Raw genomic sequence first — 24,541 nt, forward strand, 5'->3', positions numbered from 1 at the left:
GCTGGGCGTGTATTTAAATAATGAGAAATGGCTTCTTGACCAACATCATGCGATATGCATGTGTAGAGACTCTGCACATCTAGTGAAGCCAATATAACATCAGCATGTTCACATTTCAAATGTTTTATTAAATTCAGAACATCAGTAGTATCACCAAGGTAGGATGGCAAGTTTTGTACATATTGTCTCCGAAAGTGGTCAACATATTGAGACAGAGGCTCAGTATGGCTGCCTATGGATGACACTATAGGGCGGAGGGGAGGGTTCTCCAGGGTTTTGTGTATTTTGGGAACACCTTACAGTATATTAATAGTGGGCACACAAGGTGATCTTTAACCAGAAAATGTTTCTCCTTGTCTGTGATGAAACCTCTCTTGTGAGACACATGTACCGTATCTTAGTTTTTACGCTTACAGTGGGGTTGTGTATCCATGAGTTGGCTTTTAATGCCCTGGTCATATTTGTAAAAACGCATGACTACTACTGTACCTCCTTTGTCGACTGGACATATAATAATATATGTTCGTAGTTCAAGGTTGTGTAAGACTGTGACCTGACTTGCATCAGGTCATTATGACTTGTTCACATTGGAAGTGTCAAATAAAAGATAAGGGATGTACTGTACTGTACCACACACACACACACACACACGCACACGCACGCACAGAGAAGCAAAGACACCTGAGCTAATCCCATTCGGATCCTCGTAGTCTTATTTCACATAGAACAATTTGAATATGAAATGGATTGTGCATTTTAGGCAAGCTGTACAGCCTGTCTTCTGCAATGAAATATATATCAAAAGCAACAGTTTGTATTTTCTGGTCGTGTTGGCCTCATCACAAACAAATGAACTCAAATAAAAAATAGTTCTAGTAGCTTGATAGACTGAAGTATCAGTGGCCGCCTCAGAGTCTCTTAGTTTGACAGTCGCTGCACACGACACATGAAATATTGCCATTTACAGTGCCAGCATATTTTATTTCCTTTTTTCTCTTCTTTGTTTTTCTTCTTCTGTCTTTTTTGTGAGGGACATGGGGAGAACATGCAAACTCCACACAGCCAACCCCACCTATCTTCTTTCCACTCTTCCTTTCCATTTTGTCCTTGTTTATGGCTCTAACAGCTGACAGCTTAAAGTAACGCTTGTCAGTCCACATCCTAACGGGTGAAAGGGGCTTCCCTGTAGTTAGTACATACCACCTCATCTGGGAGTGGCTGTTCTCAAACCATACAGTGATCAGCATGCTCTGGCTGTTCTGGTACATTCACCACCTCATCTGTTCCCACACCATACAGTGAGTGCTCTGTGTGTACTTGTAGCAGAGTAAAATGCTACAAACTCTCACTAGGAGGACTATAGGTCAGAACCTCTGTGCAGAACCCCAAGGTAGGCTACTTTATGACACCATAGCTTTAATCGGGCCTAAATATCTGAGCCCAAGCCCAACCCAGCCCGACAGAACGTCAGCCCCAGACCGACCCAAAGCCCCATAAATATTATTGACAATTGGCCCAACCAAGCCGACAGTCCAACATTTTTCTAAACAAGCTTAATCTCTGCATGCACTGCAGACTTTTTTAAAATAAATATTGACAATGTGTTAAGAACAGTCATTCTACCCTTTTACAACTGTCTGTATTAAAAGAAACAGGGTTTAGCAAATAGGGCTAAGCATCCTAATTAAGGAAATAATAAATAACGAGCCTCGCTTGGAGAACACGGGCCGACGACCTTGGCAGCAGGCCATAGTATAAATCAAATCAAATCAAATCAAATTCTATTTATAAAGCACATACCGTATACAACAACAAAATTGCACAAAGTGCTGTACATGGAGGCATCAATGCACAACAAAACCTGTGTAACAATCACAGGGCATAGGGAAGAACATAAAAGCAGATAAGGCAGATAAAAAGAAAGAAAAATAATTAAAAAAATAAACAACATTTAAAGCTACAGAGAATAAATGGGTCTTAAGAGATATTTTAAAAACCCCAATTGACTGAGCATGTTGAATATTTAAAGGAAGGTTATTCCAAAGAGTGGGGGCAGCAGCAGCAGCGAAGTTCACAGTTACACGACTTCTAGGGTTAAAGTCCATGCTTGTACATCGGCTATTTTTTAATTTTTTTTAAATTCAGATTTTTCTTTTTTTTTCTTGTTTTCTTTTTTTACACCGATCTTCTTCTGGGGGTCTCCCTGGCACAACACATTTTCAGGTGGGGGTCCACGGACAAATACCCCTGTGAGTTATACTGAACACTCTGTCTACTGTTAGTTACATGACAAGCTATGCAGCTGCCAGGACCATGTCTCTGGACTGTTAATTACATGAGAAGCTACGCAGCTGCCAGGACCAGATACAGAGTGAACAGATCAGCTGACAGTGGCCACATCACATGCATGGTTTAAACACACTTATAAAATAAACAATATACCATTGATTGTCACATAAATGAACTCTGGGGTTCAGCTGGTTTCTCTATTGTACTTTCTGTGAGAGTGAAACATCATAACCTTAAGAGACCTTAATGTCAGCTAGATTATCTCTGCTGCTGACCGGACACATAGTCTGTGTGCTTCTTCTGCAGTAGGACCGGGCCTTCATTTTCAGGCCTGTTGAGAAGTGTGTGTGTGTGTGTGTGTGTGTGTGTGTGTGTGTGTGTGTGTGTGTGTGTGTGTGTGTGTGTGTGTGTGTGTGTGTGTGTGTGTGTGTGTGTGTGTGTGTGTGTGTGTGTGTGTGTGTGTGTGTGTGTGTGTGTGTGTGTGTGTGTGTGTGTGTGTGTGTGTGTGTGTGTGTGTGTGTGTGTGTGTGTGTGTGTGTGTGTGTGTGTGTGTGTGTGTGTGTGTGTGTGTGTGTGTGTGTGTGTGTGTGTGTGTGTGTGTGTGTGTGTGTGTGTGGCTTGAGTTTCATGTCAGCAACTAGAAGCAAGAATGGAGGAATGTTCAGAATGTGGGAGTGACTCATACTAGTGGCGCACAGTACAGATTTACAAACCTTTTTTTTCCCCGACAGAACAGGATACTTACTTTTATTTAGCAATGAGCGGCGCGCACGGACGTGTATCAGTATCATTTCCTCTTCTTAAAGTTTCAACACCACCCTCCCCTGTGCCAATGTTGGCACCCGTGCCTAAGGTTGTTTCCCCGCTATAGAGGAATCCACAGAGCGCTGCTCTGAGTTGTGTAATCATTATTGCAGTGTCAGACGCCTGTCTGCCGTTTGCATTCTGCTCTCTTTACCTGCTATTTTAATAATGCTCTGACAGATACAAAGTGTCACTGACTTGCAGTGGAGATAGACACATGGACCATTTGAATATAAAATGGATTGTGCATTTTAGGCAAGCTGTATACAGCATGTCTTCTGCAATGAAAAGTAAATATCAAAATCAACAGTTTGTATTTTCTGGTCATGTTGGCCTCATCACAAACAAATTGTCTATCAAAAATAGCTCTGGTAGCTTGATAGACTGAAGTATCAGTGGCTGCCTCAGAGTCTCTATTAGTTGGCAGTCGCTGCACACCGACACATGAAAGATTGTCGTTTCCGTGCCAGCATAATTCATTTCCGTTTTTCCTATTTTATTTCCTCTCTTCTTTTCCGTTTTGTCCATGTCCTTGTTTATGGCTCTAACAGCTGACAGCTTAATGTAAGGCTTGTCAGTCCACATGGTCACGGGTGTAAGGGGCTTCCCTGTAGTACATTCAGTCAAACGCACCACCTCATCTGGGAGTGGCTGTTCCCACACCATATAGTGATCAGCATGCTCTGGCTGTTCTGGTACATTCACCACCTCATCTGTTCCCACACCATACAGGATTCTCTGTGACACCCTGAATGTTTCAGGTCAGTCTAAGGTGGTTCAGGTGCTGTCCTGCCTTCCTGCTGGCACAGACTCTCACTAGGACTATAGGTCAGAACCTCTGTGCAGAACCCAAGACACCAGAGCTTTAATCGGGCCTAAATATCTGAGCCCGAGCCCAACCCAGCCTGACAGAACGTCAGCCCGAGACCGACCCAAAGCCCCATACATATTATTGACAATTGGAGCCCAACCCAGCCTACAGTCCGACATTTTTCTAAACAAACTTAATCGCTGCATGCACTGCAGCCTCTTTTTCAATATTGGCAATTTGTTAAGAACAGCCATTCTACCCTTTTACAACTCTGTATTTAAAGAAACAGTGTGTAGCAAATAGGGCTGACCATCCAAATTAAGGACGAAATAAACATGGAGCCTCGCTCAGAGAACATGGGCTGATTACCTCCGCAGCAGGCTTAGTATTATAGCTACTAAGTTCACAGTCACACAACTTCTATAATATAAGTCCAAGCTTTTACATCGGCTAGTCTGGGGAAAATCTTGAAAATGTTTGAAACACTTTGAGTAATTCAGATTTTTTTTACACAGATCTTCTCTTCTGGGGGTCTTCCTGGCACAACACACTTTAGGTGGGGGTCCACGGCCAAATACCACTGTGAGTTATACTGAACACTTTCTCTCTCACATCTCTGCTATATGTAGCTGACAGGACCATGCTGTCTACTGTTAGTTACATGAGAAGCTATATGTAGCTGACAAGACCATGTCTCTGTCTACTGTTAGTTACATGAGAAGCTATATGTAGCTGACAGGACCATGCTGTCTACTGTTAGTTACATGAGAAGCTATATGTAGCTGACAGTACCATGTCTCTGTCTACTGTTAGTTACATGAGAAGCTATATGTAGCTGACAGGACCATGCTGTCTACTGTTAGTTGCATGAGAAGCTATATGTAGCTGACAGGACCATGCTGTCTACTGTTAGTTACATGAGAAGCTATATGTAGCTGACAGGACCATGTCTCTGTCTACTGTTAGTTGCATGAGAAGCTATATGTAGCTGACAGGACCATGTCTCTGTCTACTGTTAGTTACATGAGAAGCTATATGTAGCTGATAGTACCATGTCTCTGTCTACTGTTAGTTACATGAGAAGCTATATGTAGCTGACAGGACCATGTCTCTGTCTAGTTACATGAGAAGCTATATGCAGCTGCCAGGACCAGATACAGAGTGAACAGATCAGCTGACAGTGGCCACATCACATGCATGGTTTAAACACACCTAAAATAAACAATATACCATTGATTGTCACATAAATGAACTCTGGGGTTCAGCTGGTTTCTCCATCGTCCTTACTGTGAGAGTGAAAACACCATAACCTTAAGTGACCTTAATGTCAGCTAGATTATCACATAGTCCCTGTGCTTTTCTGCAGTAGGATCGGGCCTGTTGAGAACTCTTTTGTGTGTGTGTGTGTGTGTGTGTGTGTGTGTGTGTGTGTGTGTGTGTGTGTGTGTGTGTGTGTGTGTGTGTGTGTGTGTGTGTGTGTGTGTGTGTGTGTGTGTGTGTGTGTGTGTGTGTGTGTGTGTGTGTGTGTGTGTGTGTGTGTGTGTGTGTGTGTGTGTGTGTGTGTGTGTGTGTGTGTGTGTGTGTGTGTGTGTGTGTGTGTGTGTGTGTGTGTGTGTCAGTATCATTTCCTCTTCTTAAAGTTTCAACACAACTAAAGTAAAGACTTCCTTTTAATGAATCTCAGTGTGATGTGTGTCTCATGACACTTTGTGTGTGTGTGTGTGATGTCACTGAGTGAGGTTAAGGGCTTAACTACAGTAATATGTTTAACAATAACTCATTCAATAACAAGTCAGTGAATTAATGATCGTCAGACAGTAAAACCACCCCAACAATGTATGTATAAAAAAGTGACACTTTGTCTCATATTGATCTGGACAAAGAAACCTGTAACCAAAAGATGTTGTACCAGGGACCCCCATATGAAAAGATGTTGTACCAGGGACCCCCATATGAAAAGGGTTGTACCAGGGACCCCCCATATGAAAAGATGTTGTACCAGGGACCCCCCATATGAAAAGGTGTTGTAATAGGGACCCCCATCACTTTAGATGTCTCAAGATCTTTCCACATTTATTTTGAAAATAGCATATCTACAAGCATAGAACTTGTTGCAATGCAACAAATTGGGAGCATGTAGATCTGCTATATTTGAACAACAACAACAACAACAACAACAACACAAATATATATAAGGCTTACATGTTTACACTGGTCCTCATTTTGCTGGGGACCCCCTGGATCCCCCTCAAGGACCCATGGGGATCCCTGGACCCCTCATTGAGAACCAGTGCGTTGGATTGATTGATTCACCTATATAAAATCAACCTCCCTGTGTGGTTTTCTGACAGATGTTTTTCAGGACAGATTTGGAAAGAAACCTAAACCAATGTTTCACATCCTTTAATGGATGATGTGAGGACATTCCATATGATGGTGTGATTGGTGTCAGAGTAGGTGAATGAGAATGTTATATTTTGTTCTAAATATAATAATGATGATGTGAGGAGATTCCATATAACGTAACCCTGTCTTCTACCCTGAGCCATCCTAACACACAAACACATCTCGCCTCGGCACTCGCGCAATGGAGAAAAAAAAACTCTTTAATATGGAATTACCGTCTCTACACTGCTAAACTAGTAGTAGTCAACGCTGCTCTGCTGCTGCGTCTTGCTTCTCATGATGCCCGTGATAAGTCGCAAAACAAACCTGCTCCCATTGAGTTTTAATTCTGGACGGACAGACGGTATGAAAAGTGTGTCTGTGTGTGTGTGTGTGTGCGCGTGTGTGTGTGTGTGTGTGTGTGTGTGTGTGTGTGTGAGAGAGAGAGAGAGAGAGAGAGAGAGAGGGAGGGAGATATGGAGAGAAAAAGAGAGAGAGATCTGTCCCTCAGATACTATGCTCAGACTCGGATCAGCGGCTCTCGCCAGCAACAGTCCCTGTGTCTTGCGTCCGCCGCTGCTGTTCAAGACCAGTAGTGAACCAGAAAAATATCAAACATTTTTGAAAAGAGTCGGGCTGGCCCTGATCGTCCTCCGAGCCACTCTGCAGGGCTCAGATTGGATCTGTGAGCCCTCACACTAGATGAAATGTATGCCCGATAGTCGGGCCCGATTCAGAAGCAAGGCAATTAAATTAAATTCCCCGATTGTCAGGACAGGTAGTGTGCGCCTACCCTAAGTCATCCTAAACTAGCAAAGTGTGTTGGAATTAGGTGGGTCATGGTCTTAAAGGAGAGGTTTAGTCGTACCAGTTTGTTTTGGGAGGTCTGAAGATAAATTTTGGAGCGGTGCTAGCCGTTCCGATATGTGACATATGTCCATGCGAAATAGACAGTGTATCAAAAGTGATTACGTATATGAATGTCCCTTTACACTTCACTTTGCACTGACCTGTTCTGACATCACAATGATGACTCAACCAACTCAGCGTTCTCAAAGGGCCCGAAATGTAATTAGCATACATTTTACGCCCTACCCTGAAAACGTCAATATTAAGTCCATAATATGCATGGGCATTCCCAGATGATGCCCTGTTAGGGCAACCAATACCATCACCGACACATTTTGGCCAACTTAAACAACCAAGCAGGTCTGTGCATTTTTTGGGTCAAAGTTGATCCAATGACAAAGCGCCAGTGCTCGCCCAGCAGTCTGTCCAGGCAGATGCACCCATGTGCGAACGCCCATGTCTTCTCGCCCTTAGGGCGTCTTACTTGTACATACATATAGGAATTTCAGGGAGGCCATGAAGGCCATGGCCGCCGTTGCCCCTCAGTTTGGCCTTGTGCCCCTCAGACCAATGGCATGACCTGAGGCCACAGTGGCCTTAATGCCCCAGCTGACTGTGCTACTTTCTCCTCTGTCTCTGCATGTAGACACAAGTGTCTTTCTTGTCATGTAGACACCAGTGTCTTGTTTAGTCCCCAAACCAATCCAGTATTTTTATATATTAAATTCAATTAATGATTTCAATGGACTAAAATCTTGTTTTATTTGATGGCCTCCCTGCCCTGGCATTGTACCCTAAAGGTCAAGTGGCCTTGCTCCTAAAATGATGAAATTCCAGGCCTGGTTACAAGTGTCACTCTGTCACTCCGGCAGAGTGACAGGTGAAAATAAGTCATGTGACCTGAGGGTAATGAGGTCATGTGATTCTTGTTGTATTGTGAAGTTTTCTTTATGGTGTGTTTTATTGTTTACTGCTTTTACGTTTGTCACTGTTGATTATTACTTGTAAAATAGAGAGAAGCCTTGAATCGCACGCACGCACACACACACACACACACACACACACACAACGGTTTCCTCCTGACATATAGTGATGATGTGTGCTTTGTGGTTATTCCCCCCCCCCCCCCCCCCCCCCCCCCTCACACACTTTATTTCTGTCTCTCTCTCTGCGCTGAAACTCTACAGCCTCCATTTTGAGAAGTTAATGACGGAGACTCCATCTTAACCAACAGCAGAGGAGTGAGACGATGGAAACATCCTTCTATATGTATATTATGTTCTACAGACTGATGTGATAAATGCAGGGTGATATAGTTATATAACAGTGGTTTTCAACCAGTGGTCCGGGGACCATCGGTGGTCCTTGAAGGGGTTGGTAGCCAAATGGACCCTTATGGATCTTTAACTCTTGAGAGCGTAAAATGAAACTAAATGGACCCGTCAATTTGGTGCTATTTTGTTAAACATCTGCATCACATGTCTCTGCATTACTTTCTCTGTCTCTCTATGTGTGTGTGTGTGTGTGTGTGTGTGTGTGTGTGTGTGTGTGTGTGTGTGTGTGTGTGTGTGTGTGTGTGTGTGTGTGTGTGTGTGTGTGTGTGTGTGTGTGTGTGTGTGTGTGTGTGTGTGTGTGTGTGTGTGTGTGTGTGTGTGTGTGTGTGTGTGTGTGTGTGTGTGTGTGTGTGTGATTATGTCATCCAACATAATGATTGTGATCTATTTATTTGACAGGTTGAATAAAGAGTGTCATGGACACAGAGGAGAAGAGAAGAGACAGACCAGAGTCTCTATCAGTGAACAGTGACCGTTCTAAAGATCAACCTGCTGACACAAAGTATGTGATTCCTCCTATACAATATACAGTCTAACATGTAAGGGATAATCTCTGGCTCAGCGGTCGTTATCGAGAGATAAAATCCCGATTGATGCCACCAATGCGAAGCGGAGGTGGCGGCCTTACAAGATTTTTATATTATTGCATCGGCTATTTCTTCCTTCAAATATTTTCAAAAACATTCTTGAGAGCAATGTTTAGTTGTAAATGACACTGTGTGTTTGTTTACGACTTTACATGGTCTTACGCAGTCTGACCAATTAGTTTTTTTGCTGCCATTTTAAACATAGCTGAAGTTGCTGAACTAAGCAGCTGCCAAATTGTCCTTACCTTTTAACGTGGGCACGCATCGTGCACGATCTGTGCGCGATGTAGACGTGTAGACTGGGTGACAGCTTTCGAATAAAACAAAAATCCATTGAAATAGACATATCCGTTGCCAGGCTGTAACCACCACTGTTTACATAAAAAACATTTGCGCTATGGGAACATTAGCTTGTAGATCTGCTATTTTCTGAGAGTAGGTGGAAAAAGAGTGGAGCCAATAACAGTCTGTGCTTTTTCTGTTTTTGGTTACTTCCTGAAGGGGTCCCTGTTTCATCTCTCTCTCAGCTAAGGTCAGCTAAGGTCACAGGGTCCCTGCTACATCTCTCTCTCTCAGCTAAGGGGTCTCTGCTACATCTCTCTCTCTCTCTCTCTCTCTCTCTCTCTCTCTCTCTCTCTCTCTCTCTCTCTCTCTCTCTCTCTCTCTCTCTCTCTCTCTCTCAGCTAAGGGGCCCCTGCTACATCTCTCTCTCTCTCTCTCTCTCTCTCTCTCTCTCTCTCAGCTCAGGGGTCCCTGCTACATCTCTCTCTCTCAGCTAAGGGGTCCCTCCTTCAACTCTCTCTCAACTAATGGATCCTTGACTAAATACACTGAAGACAGATGATACAGTATATAGGTGACTGTGTGTGTGTGTGTGTGTGTGTGTGTGTGTGTGTGTGTGTGTGTGTGTGTGTGTGTGTGTGTGTGTGTGTGTGTGTGTGTGTGTGTGTGTGTGTGTGTGTGTGTGTGTGTGTGTGTGTGTGTGTGTGTGTGTGTGTGTGTGTGTGTGTCTACAATGGGGGTCCTCAGAGTTACTACAGGGATCCGCCAATTCTTTGTGGTTAAAACAGATTATTTTCATTCACATTATAACTATACAAACATGTATTATGATTCCAGAAGTGTTCACCCCAGAGCAGAGTCTCCAACACCCAGCCTTCTGTCCATGAAGAGTGACTGGTCTAAAGGAGCACTGATTGACTTCAGTAATGAACCTGGACCTCCACACACACAGTATGTCAATGAACAGCATCTCTCTCTTATAAGAGCTTTGACACTGCTTGGTCAGGATGGGACAAGATGGGCTCTCTGTTCTACATGGAAATGTTGTGGGATGAAGGAGGATTGACAAAGTTTTATTTAAAAGTCAGAAAGTTGAGCAGAGTAACAGCATTACAGATCATGAAGGAGCTGTCAGCTAAACATGGTCCTTTAAGGACATGTACTAAAGATAAGGACACCATACAAACAGTTACAGAAATACAGATTTGCTGACAGAGATGAAGTATGCATGGGGGAGATGGCTCAGCTTTTAGATTGACAGCTGTAGTTGAGTTGAATTAGCACTGTGAAAGCTATCAGTCTGAATGGGAGGCCAACAAGAACTCAATGCACAAATGTGTTAATGTATACATTTCTGCCACAACAGTGTCTAGAGACAACTTGTTGTGATTTGACACTTTAATACAATTTAATTGGCGAGGACCCCCTAAATGATATGTATTTGGCCTTTTGGACCCCCTAAACGATATGTATTTGGCCTTTTGGACCCCCTAAAATCTTAAATGATATGTATTTGGCCTTTTGGACCCCCTAAATGATATGTACAGTATTTGGCCTTTTAGAGGGGAAATGGAGGTGACCATGTATAGCTAGGAATCCTGGTCAATGAAGTATATAGAGCAGGGGTCTACAAGGGGTCCTCAGGGTTACTACAGGGCAGGGGTCCGCCAATTCTTTGTGTGATGGGGAATGTGAGCTTGTAGATACATCGAAGGCCAAAGATATATCATTTGAATTGTTTAAACCAGGGGTAGGCAACCTTAGGCACGGTGCCAACATTGACACAGGGGAGGGTGATCACTGGCACACTGGCAGAAGTGTGAGAAAGAGGATTTATATTTTAAAACCAAACATTGTTTTAAACGTGGTCAATTAAATCACTTAAGTCAACTAATTACATTGGTTGGCGACATTTTATTTCACAAGATTTCTTGACACGGGAGGGAGGGAGTCGGGGAGATAGGTGGGTTATTGCTGCAAGTGTAATGATCGTTATGGGGCTGTTAACTCTTACATCATTCTGTAGGCAGAGGAGAACTTTTGGCCCCCAAAAAAGTGAATCTTTTTACTATTTTTACTATTTACAAATTTTTCTTCTCTTTGTTGTTGAAAGGAAAGTGGTAGAATTATACTTTAGTCGTTATTTTGGTCTCGGATCTGTTGAAATAGCGAGGGACAGATATTGACAATAAATCTGCTTGGAGGTCTGACTACAAAATGATGTCACGGCTTAAAAGCCCCATAACGATGTCCTGACAATCAAAATATGTCATAATTTTGATGGGGTGTCATTAAAATATGTATGTTGACATGGCACACTGACTATCTAGAAACTAAAAACATGGCACTTGATTTCAAAAAGGTTGCTGACCCCTGGTTTAAACCAACAGATTGTTTTCATTCACATTATGATTATAATTGTTACTATTTATTATGATTCCAGAAGTGTTCGCCACAGAGCAGAGTCTCCAACACCCAGCTGTGTGTCTATGAAGAGTGACACGTCTAAAGGACTTCCTCCTAACTTCAGTGATGAAACTGGACCTCCACACACACAGTATGTCAAACCTCTTACAGTATACAGTATGCAATAGACGCTCACTGTAGTTTTAAGAAGCATGTTTAACTGAAAAAAAAAAAAAGAAAAAAAAACTCACTACCCACAATGCTACAGCGTAAGGTCCGGTAACGTTGGTGTATCTAGTTGGTGGAGCTCACATTGCTTTAATAAACTGACTTCTTCATTCACATGATAATTGAGGATTATTTTTCTCATTCCAGAAGTGTTCACCCCAGAGCAGAGTCCCCAACACCCAGCCTTCTGTCCATGAAGAGTGACTGGTCTAAAGGAGCAGTGATTGACTTCAGTAATGAACCTGGACCTCCACACACACAGTATGTCAATACATTACATTATACACAACACTATAACATGACACGTGTTACACAGCGTGCAAAGTATTAATACTTTTATGTTGTGCTATTTATGAGTTAATTTCATTAACCCTTTTAGGACTGAGGCCGATTCTAAAAACACCTTCTAAAGCCCTGGCTACAAGTATGGATCTTTTCCTAAACACACATGTTCGTAATCGTATATCCGTATAGAAAAATATCCAGGTCCACACGATTCACGACAATATCTAGTTTGGGCTCCAACAAGCATGCCAGGCCAGCAGTTGGCGCCGTGGCAGTAAGCGATATGTAATACCATAGCAGAACAAGTGTGTGTGTGTGTGGTCACTCTCTCCCACAATGCATGGAGCAATGCACTCATGCACGCACTCAACATCGTTTTTTTTATTTTTTATCCCACGATTTTTGTAACCCATTTTTTCACCCGGTGCCAATTGCCTAAGCTGTGATCCTGGGCTCTACTCTCCCTCTGCCAACCTGGGGAGGGCCCCGAACTGAGCTCATGCTTCCTTCAATGCATGAGGAGTGTGCAGGCCGCTTCTTATCACCTGACAGGGGGAGCTTCCCCGGTTGGACGTAGCGCGTGGAAGGAACACGTTATTCCAACCAGTTCCATTCCCCCCCATCAGGCGCCCCGGCTGGCCAGGGGGAGGCTTTATAGAGACCAGGATTACTGCATGTTTTTGTGAGGGTATCTACCCTAGGAGACATGGGGAGAACATGCAAACTCCACACAGAAAGGCCCTTTTGCCAACCCCACCTAGGGTGTGGGCACTGATGACGCGGAGGAGGGAACACGCCCCCAGCACCCACAGTGTCCCCCGGCGGGAATCGAACCCAGGACCTTCTAGCTGTGAGGCGACAGCACTACTGACTGCGCCAGGGCTGGGGAACAATTGCCTACCTAGGGGGGGAAGGGGGGAAAAAATGGAAGGGGAGAGGGGGAGAAGGGGGAAGAAGGAAAAAAGAGGAGAAAGAGAGAAAGAAAGAGAAAACGAGCGTGGAAGGGATGAAAAATGCAACAGGCCAGTCTTCGTGTGCATCTCCCCAGTGATCTGTCCAAGTAGTTTATGAGTATATATGATAGATTCATGAAAATTGTGACTTTTGTCGATTTTAGGTATGGTTGGTGAGGATCCGAAGGTCGTGGGTTTGATTCCCACCTACGCCGGGTCAGGTGTTCGATTCCCACCTACGCCATGCAAAAATAAAACTCAATGAATGAAAGAAACGTCCTCATTGTTTTAACCATCTCTAAATGGACCACAAAATCAATTTTATCACCATCATCTAACCTATTTGTACTATTGTATTACTACAATATAACATGTAGGCCTACTGTACATTGGCACATATTGACAGATGCCTGTTAAGTATAACCCTTGTGAGACTGTACTTCATTCATAGATGTATTGTACATCTATTTATATTCACTGGTGATAGATGTACACAGTATACATGCATTTATTTATTCACTGTACATTTTATGTATTGTTACCCTTATAATTATTATTATTTTATATAATTATATAACATAATAATTATTTTCTCTTATTCAGAGATCCACTGCAAATGCAGATCAGTATTTATTTCATCTTGGTTTGGAACAAATTCACTTAGAAGTACCTTGTATTTCATTCATTCTAATGCTGACATTTCTTTTAAAATCTTACTCTGTATGAGTTACAACAAACAAACATCAACAATATTATGACATCTGGACTTATTTCCAATGGGGATCAACAAAGTCAACCATTGAGGTAAAAGCATAACATATTTCATTAAGTAAAAAAATGCAACTGCATGAAAGGTAAATATAATTTTAATCTAAAAGATTAAAATACAACAGGGTATTAATCCCACATACAACATAAACATGGTGACAACAAATATATATGAATACATCATCACTCTTGGGTGGAAACCCTGTATGTCCAAAACGTTACTTATCACTTATTTCTTATCACTATTTAAAAAGTATCTAAAATAGTGAAAATAACTGATCTACAAGCTGACAACACGTCAGCATCTTGTGGGCCTATAGATCTGCTAACATGGTGAAAATAGACGATCTACAAGCTGACAACACTTTGATGTGTTGTGGGCTTGTAGTTTCCTGTGTTCTGAACTGGCCACTTTCTGCATGAATTTGCCTGCACTGTCCGCTTGTTGAATCTGGCCGTGGAGGCGCTTCGCCTTTGGTGAAGAGGTGCAGAGAGAACAGCTGAGGTCTGGGAGACAGCAAAGGAGAAATAGAGAGAAATATGTATAATCAATACAAATTCAGTGTCACACAGGTGACAGTTTATGTTTGCCTATGTGATAATACAGTATGCCCATCACACATCAGATCCCACCATGGCATTATCTTTTTTTAGCAGCCATCATGAAGGGGCCATCTATGTCTGTACACAGACTTGTATGTGGCACAGATTTACACACTATTATAATGTTCTTATTTTGATCATAAGATCCAATTACAGAATGTCAAGTCTCCATACAGGTTTTCGTCAGAATATGTATGACACTGATATACTGGTTCTCAAATGTTTTATTTGCACAGACCCTTAACTCTGAGTGTCTTATTGGTTTTGATTGAATAGTTACTTTGTTAGCAGTTCACAAAGGAAAAGCACAGTACAGTTCAGAATCAGATACAAGGTCTACTAATAGGATTTAAACCCAAGAAAGCACAATGGCTTGTTTACATGTGGGTCCTTTTGTACTAAATGTATAAGAGAAACACATAGATCTATAAACCACTAATTTGTTTGTTATGCTTTGTTGATGAGCCAAATGTAGTTTTCTCCTTTTCACTTTCATTACCATACTATATGACTCCTTATCTTAATGTTTCAATGACACTGACAATACCTTAAAAATATATATACATATAATAATAGCCTAATATTGCAATAGCAGGACAGTAACTTAGCTATGTAATCCATAGGATAGGCCTATATTAAAATGTCTTTACAAATAAAGCATTTACTAGATAGTATTGGCCAGCCATGGATCAAACGAAAGACAGTAGCAGACACCATCACCATGCCTATTGCCTACATGAAGAATGTTATTGTATATGTATGGTAATGCATTTCATGCAGATGACCAGACCATTACCATAGTAATTTGTAGAAGTCACGAAACTTACCTTGAGTGTTAGGATAACAAAGCCAGTGTCCAAGTGTCCATTCATCCAAAGGTCTCTAAGTGACAATTGTTTGTTTTTAACGTCGGACGCTGCATTGAGAGAATGTGGCTCACTTCACTCTACCACTGTTCATATCATAGCCATCTCGTGTGGTTTCTATTTGCTGATCTGTGCTCAGATGCTGTCTAGAGCCCGCCTACTGTATCCGGTAATGTGTACGCACACGTTAAAGCAAGTACCGTTTCCATATCCGCTCTGGCCCCAGACCGGAACAGCGACCCGAAAAGACGGCGCGTGATTGGTTGGAATCCCGCGAGGGACGTTGTGTTTTGATCGGGGAAGAGAGGGGAGGGGAGGAGAAATGAAAAAGGAGTCCGGCGATTTTATTGGCAGACGGACGGACGTGCTACGGGAGGCGTTCCGATTGGAAAGAAACCACCGAGGGGGAGAGCTTCCATTGGCGACAATTGAACTCGGCCTCTTTTTATTTGGACGCGAGGAGCCCCGCGGTTGGCCAGTAAAGGAGGAAGCGAGGTAGGCGAGCGCTCGCCGGGTAGCGCCACCGTGCCCCCGCACTCAACATCGTTTACACAGCAGCTCAGTTTTTCCAGTCCACAAAGATCCACTGAAGCGGATATTTTGGTAAATCTTCACTTTTACCGTTTACAAAAAGATCTGTTTTAGCGGCCCAAATCCCGGTTTCCATGTGGCTGAAAGCACCAAACAAAAAATGTAGTTTAGAAAAAGGTCCATATTCGTCTACTCTAGCCGGTGTCTTAATCCTGACCTGAAATATTCCTGAAAAACTTAAAATATTCATTAAAAACTGTATAAACATTTATTATGATTCCAGAAGTCTTCACCACAGAGCAGAGTCTCCAACAGCCAGCTGTGTGTCTATGAAGAGTGACTGGTCTAAAGATGAACCTCTTTACTTCAGTGATGAACCTGGACCTCCACACACACAGTATGTCAATCCATTACATTATACACAACACTATGGCACATGTGTTGCACAGTGTGCACATTGTTAACATAAAACAGAGTATTATAATAGTGTGCCCACCCTGTCCAATCATTACCTATAGACTGAAAGTTATTTTGTGGAGTTTATGAATAATAGTTCAACCTATGACACTGTGACGCATACTGTAAGCTCCACTAGACAAACCACTTATGCCTCATTCACACTACAGATATATAGTTGAACGTTTTGCTTGGTAATTCAATGTTATCTCAATGGAAACCAGCTTTAAAGGCTAGATTCCAAGGCTGGTTTCCATTGAGATTACATTGAATTACCAAGCAAAACGTTCAACTATATATATCTGTAGTGTGAATGAGGCATAAAATCCTGGGATTTCTTTAGAGTTGTTAGTAGTTTACAGTGGTAGCATGGCTCCCCCTAATGGCCAGTGGAGGAACATGAATTTGACTGACCATGCTGTTGGTATGGTGTGTTGAATATGAAGTTGACTGCATGCTGTTGTTATGATAGATAGAGATAGCTAGATAGATACCTTTATTATCCCAAGGGGGAAATTCAGTCACCCAGAGTCACACATAGCAGTTAAGGTTACAAGTTACAGGACAGTAAGAAAAAGAAAAAGGACTATGTGTGACAGCCTAGCGACAAAAACAAACAAGAAAGATGAATCAACAATACAGGAGAATCAACCATACAGAGCAACTATAAGTAAAAAAGAAATACATATAAAGTGTCGAGATCAGTAGAAAAAGACACACATAACAAAAAAGAAATGGTAATACCTAAAGTTTCTATAATGGATTGCAATTTTAAAGCACTTTTCTAAGCATATTGCAAACTCAAAGAACTTACAATGGTCCATTCATTCAAACATAAGGAACTACTAATCAACGCAGTGCCAAAAAATATACACATAGGCTATACATAAGTGTCTGCAAGACAATAATGATACTAATAATGCTTAGCCTAAAAACCTAAAAAGAGTAAAGAAAGTCAGTGCCAAGAAGTGACCAGTGCTGAGACTCCCAAGAGTTATCTTGTGTTGGGCTCAGTGCTTGCTGCTTGAACCCCAGTGTTGCTGCTTGTCTTTCTATTATTGTATTCATTAGTTCACTGTTGTTGCAATGTTGAGGAGCTGAAACCCATTTAATTGTATTCTCTTATGCTTGAATAATGGGACGTTACAATAAAGAATATTGAATAAACTGACTTCCCAATCACGTGATAATTAAAGACATGTTTTTTGTTGTTTTTGTATGTTTCCAGAAGTGTTGACCACAGAGCAGAGTCTCCAACACCCAGCCTTCTGTCCATGAAGAGTGACTGGTCTAAAGGAGCACTGATTGACTTCAGTAATGAACCTGGACCTTCTCACACACAGTATGCCAATCCATTACAAACATTACAATCCATTACATTATACACAACATTTTAACGTGACGTGTGTGTTGCACAGTGTGCAAATTATATATACTAGTCCTTACCCGCAGCGGCGGCCTTAAGAATTTGGAGGCCCGTTTCAAGATCACATTTTGGGAACGTTGACATATTTGATCCTCATAGATATATATTCCATTCAAGGTAATGTTTTAACGTGTCCAGCTGTCCACATGATTAACACTGTTTCATTTGGATGCGACAGACCATTGTTGCATCCATGTTGTTTGTTGTCTTAAAATGAGCGCGCATTGTTGTTAATTAGTGGTTGAACAACTTTATTCACAAGTGCCCCCTCTTTTGAAAGGGTCTGTGATGTATTCTAATAATAACTTGTTTTGATAGTCCATCCATCCATTACAGTATACTGTATAACTAAACCGCGCGCCTCTCGTATTCCAAAGCCAATCCGAACGACGCGGAAATAGGCAGCACCGCAGCCCGATAGAGATAGAGGGCCCCATTGCTGGAGGGGCCTTCCGAGTAAGGTCAATCAGTGATGCGTTTTGCATCATATGATGCAAAATTATGATGTAAAATGCATCACTAGTCATGCTGAAATACTAAAATATCTAAAAACACAAATTGAACACAAAAAAATATTCAGGATTGTGTTGATCGTGTCCCAAACAACACTAAAATAAGATAGGGTTGTCCCAGAGGTGAAGTGGCCCTTTAAGGCCACCACTGCTTACCTGTAGGCCACCCTAACCTGTTGCTTGACCAATCCTCAAGCTTGCATAAAGGACACTCACTTCACACTTGGTGGACAGACAGACATTTGCTTGACTAATAGTTAGATATCTAAAAAAAATCACACCTAGTGTGAGGTGAGCGGTGCTATTTATGTGTTAATTCCATTAACCCATTTAGGACTGAGGCCGATTCTAAAAACGACATCTAACCTGAAAAAAACTTGCAGTGCAGTTTATGAATAATAATTCAACCTACGGCCACTGTTACCCATACTGTAAGCTCCTCTTATTTGCCAATTATTTTATTTTATAAACAAACCACTTAAATCCTGGGATTTCTTTAGAGTTGTTAGTAGTTTACAGTGGTAGCATGGCTCCCCCTAAAGGCCAGTGGAGGAACATGAATCTGACTGACCATGCTGTTGTTATGGTGTGTTGAATATAAAGCTTGCTGACCACATGCTGTTGTTATGGTGTGTTGAAAATGAAGCAACTGGGGTGGCATTTCATTAACTTAATGGCAACATGGCCACCATGTTAATATGGTCTATGGTGTGTTGGGCTCAGTGCTGCTGCTTTGACCCCAGTGTTGCTGCTTGTCTTTCTATTATTGTATTCATTAGTTTACTGTTGTTGCAATGTTGAGGATCTGAAACCCATGGAATTTTACTCTCTTATGTTTGAAAAATGGGACGTTACAATAAAGAATATTGAATAAACTGACTTCCCAATCATGTGATAATTAAAGACACATGTTTTTTTGTTGTTTTTGTATGTTTCCAGAAGTGTTGACCACAGAGCAGAGTCTCCAACACGCAGCTGTGTGTCTATGAAGAGTGACCGCTCTAAAGGAGCAATAATTAACTTCAGTAATGAACCTGGACCTCCACACACACAGTATGTCAATCCTCTTCTATGCAATAGACTGGATCTCCAAATTTGGGCACTGTAGTGATGTCAGTCAGTGATGTCAGTCATCTCCAAATTTGGTCACTTGTTTCATCATGTCAGACAGACATTATTTGGGCATTGTTTCAGCATGCAGCTGTTACAATGGTGGTGACACTGTTTAGTACTATTAAAACGCCTCCTTGGTCACACCAATTCTTGGCTATCTGGCCAGTGATGTATACCCAATCTCATCTGTTGAGATTGGCAGAACATGCCCATATATGGGCATTACCAAATATGGGCATAGAAGGGACATCAAGCCAGAGCATGAGGTCAGAGAAGCAAACCCATTCTGTTATGAGTGGTTCATCACAGTGACATCAGAGCATGATGTCAGAGTGATGTCACAGTGACAAGGGAACCAATAGACTGTAAAAATGTGCTTGTGAGCTTGTAGATCGGCTATTTATTTATTTTTATTTATTTTTTTATTAATCCTGAAAAGTAAAATTGTTATTTAATTTCAAAAGCATTTATGTTCTGTTATTGTAACAGCTGAAAACAATACTATATCAGTATTCCGATATTAATCTGCGGGCCGCATTAAGTCAAGGTGGGGGCCGCATGTGGCCCCCGGGCTGCCAGTTGCCCATGTATTAACATATTAATAGAAAAGATAATGTATGTCAAACAACTCTATGAAGCCATCTATGAAATCTATGGTAAATGTTATAATATACAGTGGGGGGTCCCTGCTACATCTACATGTCATGAGCTTGTAGATCTGCTATTTTGGCTGAATGTTCACCCAGATGTGGTTAAATAATCAGATCTCACCCCCAGTCACATTTGTATTTACATCCAGTAGAGTGAGACCACTACCTCCAATGTCCTCCATTCACCTTGTCTGTAAGGCCTGGTCTGTAAAGGACCCCTTACATCTAACAACTTTGAAAAGATTTCTCAATCGTAATAAAATCGGGGCTATTTGCGGCGCGCTCCCGTGACTCAGTCGTTACTCAATCGTTAAATGTGAGGTAGTGGTCCGACTCGATTTTTACCCCAACTTGAGAGCCAGATTCTGTTACGAGAATATCAAACTGGTTTAATATTTTCACAAATCGGGGCTGAGTCTGAATGAATACAATGACGTAGCCTAGCCTACAACCAAAACAGAACAAGCCAAAAGCCAAGCCATTCATTCCCCAAAAGACGCTGCCTGAGCTGCCAGCCTGGTCGTTGTTGGTGCGGCTACTAGCTACTACGACAGCCCTTTATTAGTTATTTCTCCGCGTTTCCATTATTCCAAACATTCAACGTTGATAATAGTTGATAGGATCGATCTGCGCCGGCTGAGAGGTGAAAACTAGAGAGGAGAGGCACAGAGGGCTGAGGGAGGAAGGCGGAGCTCGGTGTGTGTGTACAGACTGTGCACGGCATGTGCAGTGAAAAAGTAATCAAGTAAAAGTATCAATACTGCAATACTCTGATGCGACGCGCTGTGACTGAGCTTGTAGATCGGCTATTTTCATTTATGGTTAGCCTAATGCTTTATAATAATATTATAATTTATTTAGGAACACAAGGCTATATAATAGGCATATTTCAGCAAATAAAAGGGAATCTTGAACCAGTCTTTACACAATCTTTAGAGGCATACACATCTAACAACTGAAATCTTTGAAAAATCATCCTACAGTCTTTGGGGAGTCTTTTTCAAATCTTATAGTGTGAGGGGTAGTCTTTAAGAAATCTTTCCCAAATCTGTCCACAATCTTACCAAAGTTGTTAGGTGTAAGGCTAGCTTAAGGCACTTTGCGCACTCTGCTTCTTGTTTGATGTTGGAATGGAAAAAAGAGCAGATCTACAAGCTCACAACACAAGGCATCACAGCACTTCCTGAGCTTGTATATCGGCACTATTCATTGAAGGACAAAGTACATAGGTTTTAAGTAGTTCATTAAATAATAAAAGTTATTAAACTATCTAATATCTATGTTATATTGTGTTCATCTCCACAGAGAGAGACTCAGAACCACACCTGAACAGAAGACATCCAGTCAAACCACAAGTGAACAAAGTAAGACTGGACACATTTTACACAAATTATCATTTCATATTGATTACTGAAATCTTTAAATAGCAGAAAGCATCATGAGACTAAATGTCCACATTGTATTCCTTTATCAATGTCCAAATACTGATGATTAACATATACAGTACATTTAGACCGAAACAAATGATCTAATGGTATTTCTTTTTCTTTTTTTCTTTCTTTTTCCCCCTATTTTTGACGAATTATAGATTTTTTGGAGGGTATAAGAAATAGTTTTAATGGTATTTTATATTAAATGTAAAGTTATAAATTAACTTTAACATGTTAAACATGTCTTCATTCTCTTCTCATAGCAGGTGTCAGTCCGCTGGAGTATTTAAAGGTTTATAAGATCGGTTTGAACCGTCTTGATCGTGTGACATACGTCACTGAAGTGCCCTCCCTGAGCAGCATCTACACAGAGCTCTACCTCTCAGCGGGAGAGAGTGAAGGGGTTAATAACCAACATGAGGTCTGGCAGCTTGAGACAGCTTCCAAGAAGAAGACCCTCCATAACCAATCAATCAAATGCTCCGACATCTTTAAGCCCCTCCTCCTCGGCAGAGATAAACCCAACAGAAGAGTTCTGACCAAGGGCATCGCTGGTATTGGAAAAACCTTCTCTGTGCGTAAGTTCACTCTGGACTGGGCAAAGGGTTTGGAAAATCAAGATGTCATTCTCCTGGTTCCCTTCTCATTCCGGGAGCTGAACCTGGTCAGAGATGAGCAGCACAGTCTTCTCTCATTGATTCATCGTTTCCACCCTGAATTAAAGAAGGTCACAGCAGAGCAGCTCGCTGTCTGGAAGGTTGGCTTCATCTTTGATGGTCTGGATGAAAGCAGGTTTCCGCTGAAATTCGAGAACATTGATATTGATTCTGATGTCTTCCACAACAATGACATTGTTTCTGATGCCACAGTGACATCATCAGTGGACTTGCTGTTGACAAACCTCATCAAGGGGAATCTGCTCCCCTCAGCCCTCCTCTGGATAACTACCAGACCTGCAGCAGCCAATCAGATCCCTCCTGCATACGTTGACTTGGTGACAGAAGTACGAGGCTTCACAGACCCCCAGAAGGAGGAGTTCTTCAGGAAGAGATTCAGTGATGAGAATCTGGCCAACAAAATCATCTCACACATGAAGGCATCAAAGAGCCTCCACATCATGTGTCACATTCCAGTCTTCTGTTGGATCACTGCTACCGTTCTGGAGGACATGTTGAAGACAGACGAGACAGAAAAGCTGCCCAAGACCCAGACTGCGATGTACAGCCACTTCCTGTGGGTTCAGACCAAGAGGAAGTGGAAGAAGTACCATGAGAGTGTGAATCAACAGCAGCTCATGGAAGCTGACAGGGAGGTTCTTCTGAAGCTGGGCAGGCTGGCGTTTGAACATCTGGAGAAAGGTAGCATCATGTTCTACCAAGAAGACTTGGAAAAGTGTGGTCTTGATGTGAAAGACGCCTCGCTGTTCTCAGGAGTGTGCACAGAGATCTTCAAAGAAGAGACTGTTCAATCTGAGAGAAAGGTCTACAGCTTTGTTCATCTGAGCATCCAAGAGTTTCTGGCTGCAGTCTACCTGTTCCACTGTTACACACAGAGGAATGTGAAGGTACTGAAGACATTCCTGGGAGTTGATGTCAGTACCTTGGATGACTTCCTGAAGAGAGCCTTTGAAAAGTCCTCGGAGAGTAAGAATGGACACCTGGACCTCTTTCTCCGCTTCCTTCATGGCCTCTCACTGGAGTCCAACCAGAGTCTATTAGGAGGCCTTCTGGATCAGACAGACCACAGTCCAGAGACCATCCAGAGAACCATCGACAACCTGAAGAAGATGAATGATCAAAGGTTCTCTCCTGACAGATGTATCAACATCCTGCACTGTTTGATGGAGATGAACGACCACTCACTGCATCAGGAGATCCAACAGTACCTGGAGTCAGGGGACGGATCAAAGACACCACTGACTGAGAGCCAGTGTTCAGCTCTGGCCCACATGCTGCTGACGTCAGAGGAGGTTCTGGATGAGTTGGACCTGCAGAAATACAGAACAACAGGATCATGGGGGATACCCAGACTGGTCCCAGCTGTGAGGAACACCAGAAAGGCTCGGTTAGTAGTCATGTGAATAGAAAACGTATTAGAAGAGAATCAATCTACCATCACACATAACACTATTGATGGTGGATGTAAAATGTCCAATAATAATCAGGTCTCAAATAGTGACTGGTGGTATAGTGTTTATGTGCAAATAAAGCATATTCCTATTAACTATTTTACTGCTTATATGACGGGTGCTCGTCACGTGTCGCTCACTGCCATGGCGGGCGCTCGTCAAATCCTGATTTGAGCCATAAAACAGCTGGTGGGTGTCTGCGGTCTGTGTGTTGCCATAGCAACGACCGTGCACGTAGCCTGAAGTCATATCACACACACACACACACACACACACACACACACACACACACACACACACACACACACACACACACACGCACACGTGGAAGTGGAAGGTTTCCTTTTCCTTTTTGAGGCCCTGCATCTACTTTTATCTGCTATGTGTTGATTTTGGGTGAAAGCAAGCCACATTCCACTGGCTCTATCTTTGCACTTTTCTTTTGACACTAGAAGACCTGCAGGCGTCTTCTTAAAAGAACTGAGCAGATGGATATAATGGAGGGATGTTATTCTATAAAATCTCAAAGGTTAGTGTTTTGCTGGTATTGTACAGACAATTAGCCGATTAGCTTAACTTTTGCAGTAAAAGAGAAGATTAATACATTGTAATTGCCCTCTATTACTAAAATAATAAATACCTTAATATTGTATTTAGTTTAGCCCTCTATGACTAGAGTTTAATTAAAATCTCTGCCACGGCGGCTTCATTACAGCAGTTTTCTGTGTGATCGTTGATGGCTTTGAAAAGAAAAAAAAACAGACTTACAAGCTCTCAACGCACTGCGTCATTGCGTGACGACAGCTTACACATCTGTTCTTTTCAGCACATTTATAGAGATCTGG

The 24,541-nt window shown here is 42.1% G+C and overlaps 2 protein-coding genes across 2 annotated transcripts in view; both read left to right on the plus strand.

Annotated features, from left to right (window-relative positions):
* Window positions 1-3,913, plus strand: part of LOC308308431 (protein NLRC3-like) — a gene marked incomplete at both ends in the record, with an annotated part of 40,604 nt that extends 36,691 nt beyond the window's left edge. Inside the window, one exon of the mRNA XM_080753847.1 lies at window positions 3,855-3,913. Within this exon, the coding sequence (XP_080609973.1) occupies window positions 3,855-3,913 (59 nt within the window). The remainder of the gene's footprint in view (window positions 1-3,854) is intronic.
* LOC308308739 (protein NLRC3-like) overlaps window positions 1-24,541 on the plus strand; it is a gene marked incomplete at both ends in the record, with an annotated part of 195,327 nt that overhangs the window by 163,664 nt on the left and 7,122 nt on the right. The window contains 2 exons of the mRNA XM_080754193.1: window positions 17,666-17,779; window positions 21,929-23,368. Coding sequence (XP_080610319.1) covers window positions 17,666-17,779; window positions 21,929-23,368 — 1,554 coding nt within the window. The remainder of the gene's footprint in view (window positions 1-17,665; window positions 17,780-21,928; window positions 23,369-24,541) is intronic.

Source organism: Nannobrachium achirus (assembly GCF_963921795.1).
Source record: "Nannobrachium achirus genome assembly, chromosome: 23".
Classification (NCBI taxonomy): domain Eukaryota; kingdom Metazoa; phylum Chordata; class Actinopteri; order Myctophiformes; family Myctophidae; genus Nannobrachium; species Nannobrachium achirus.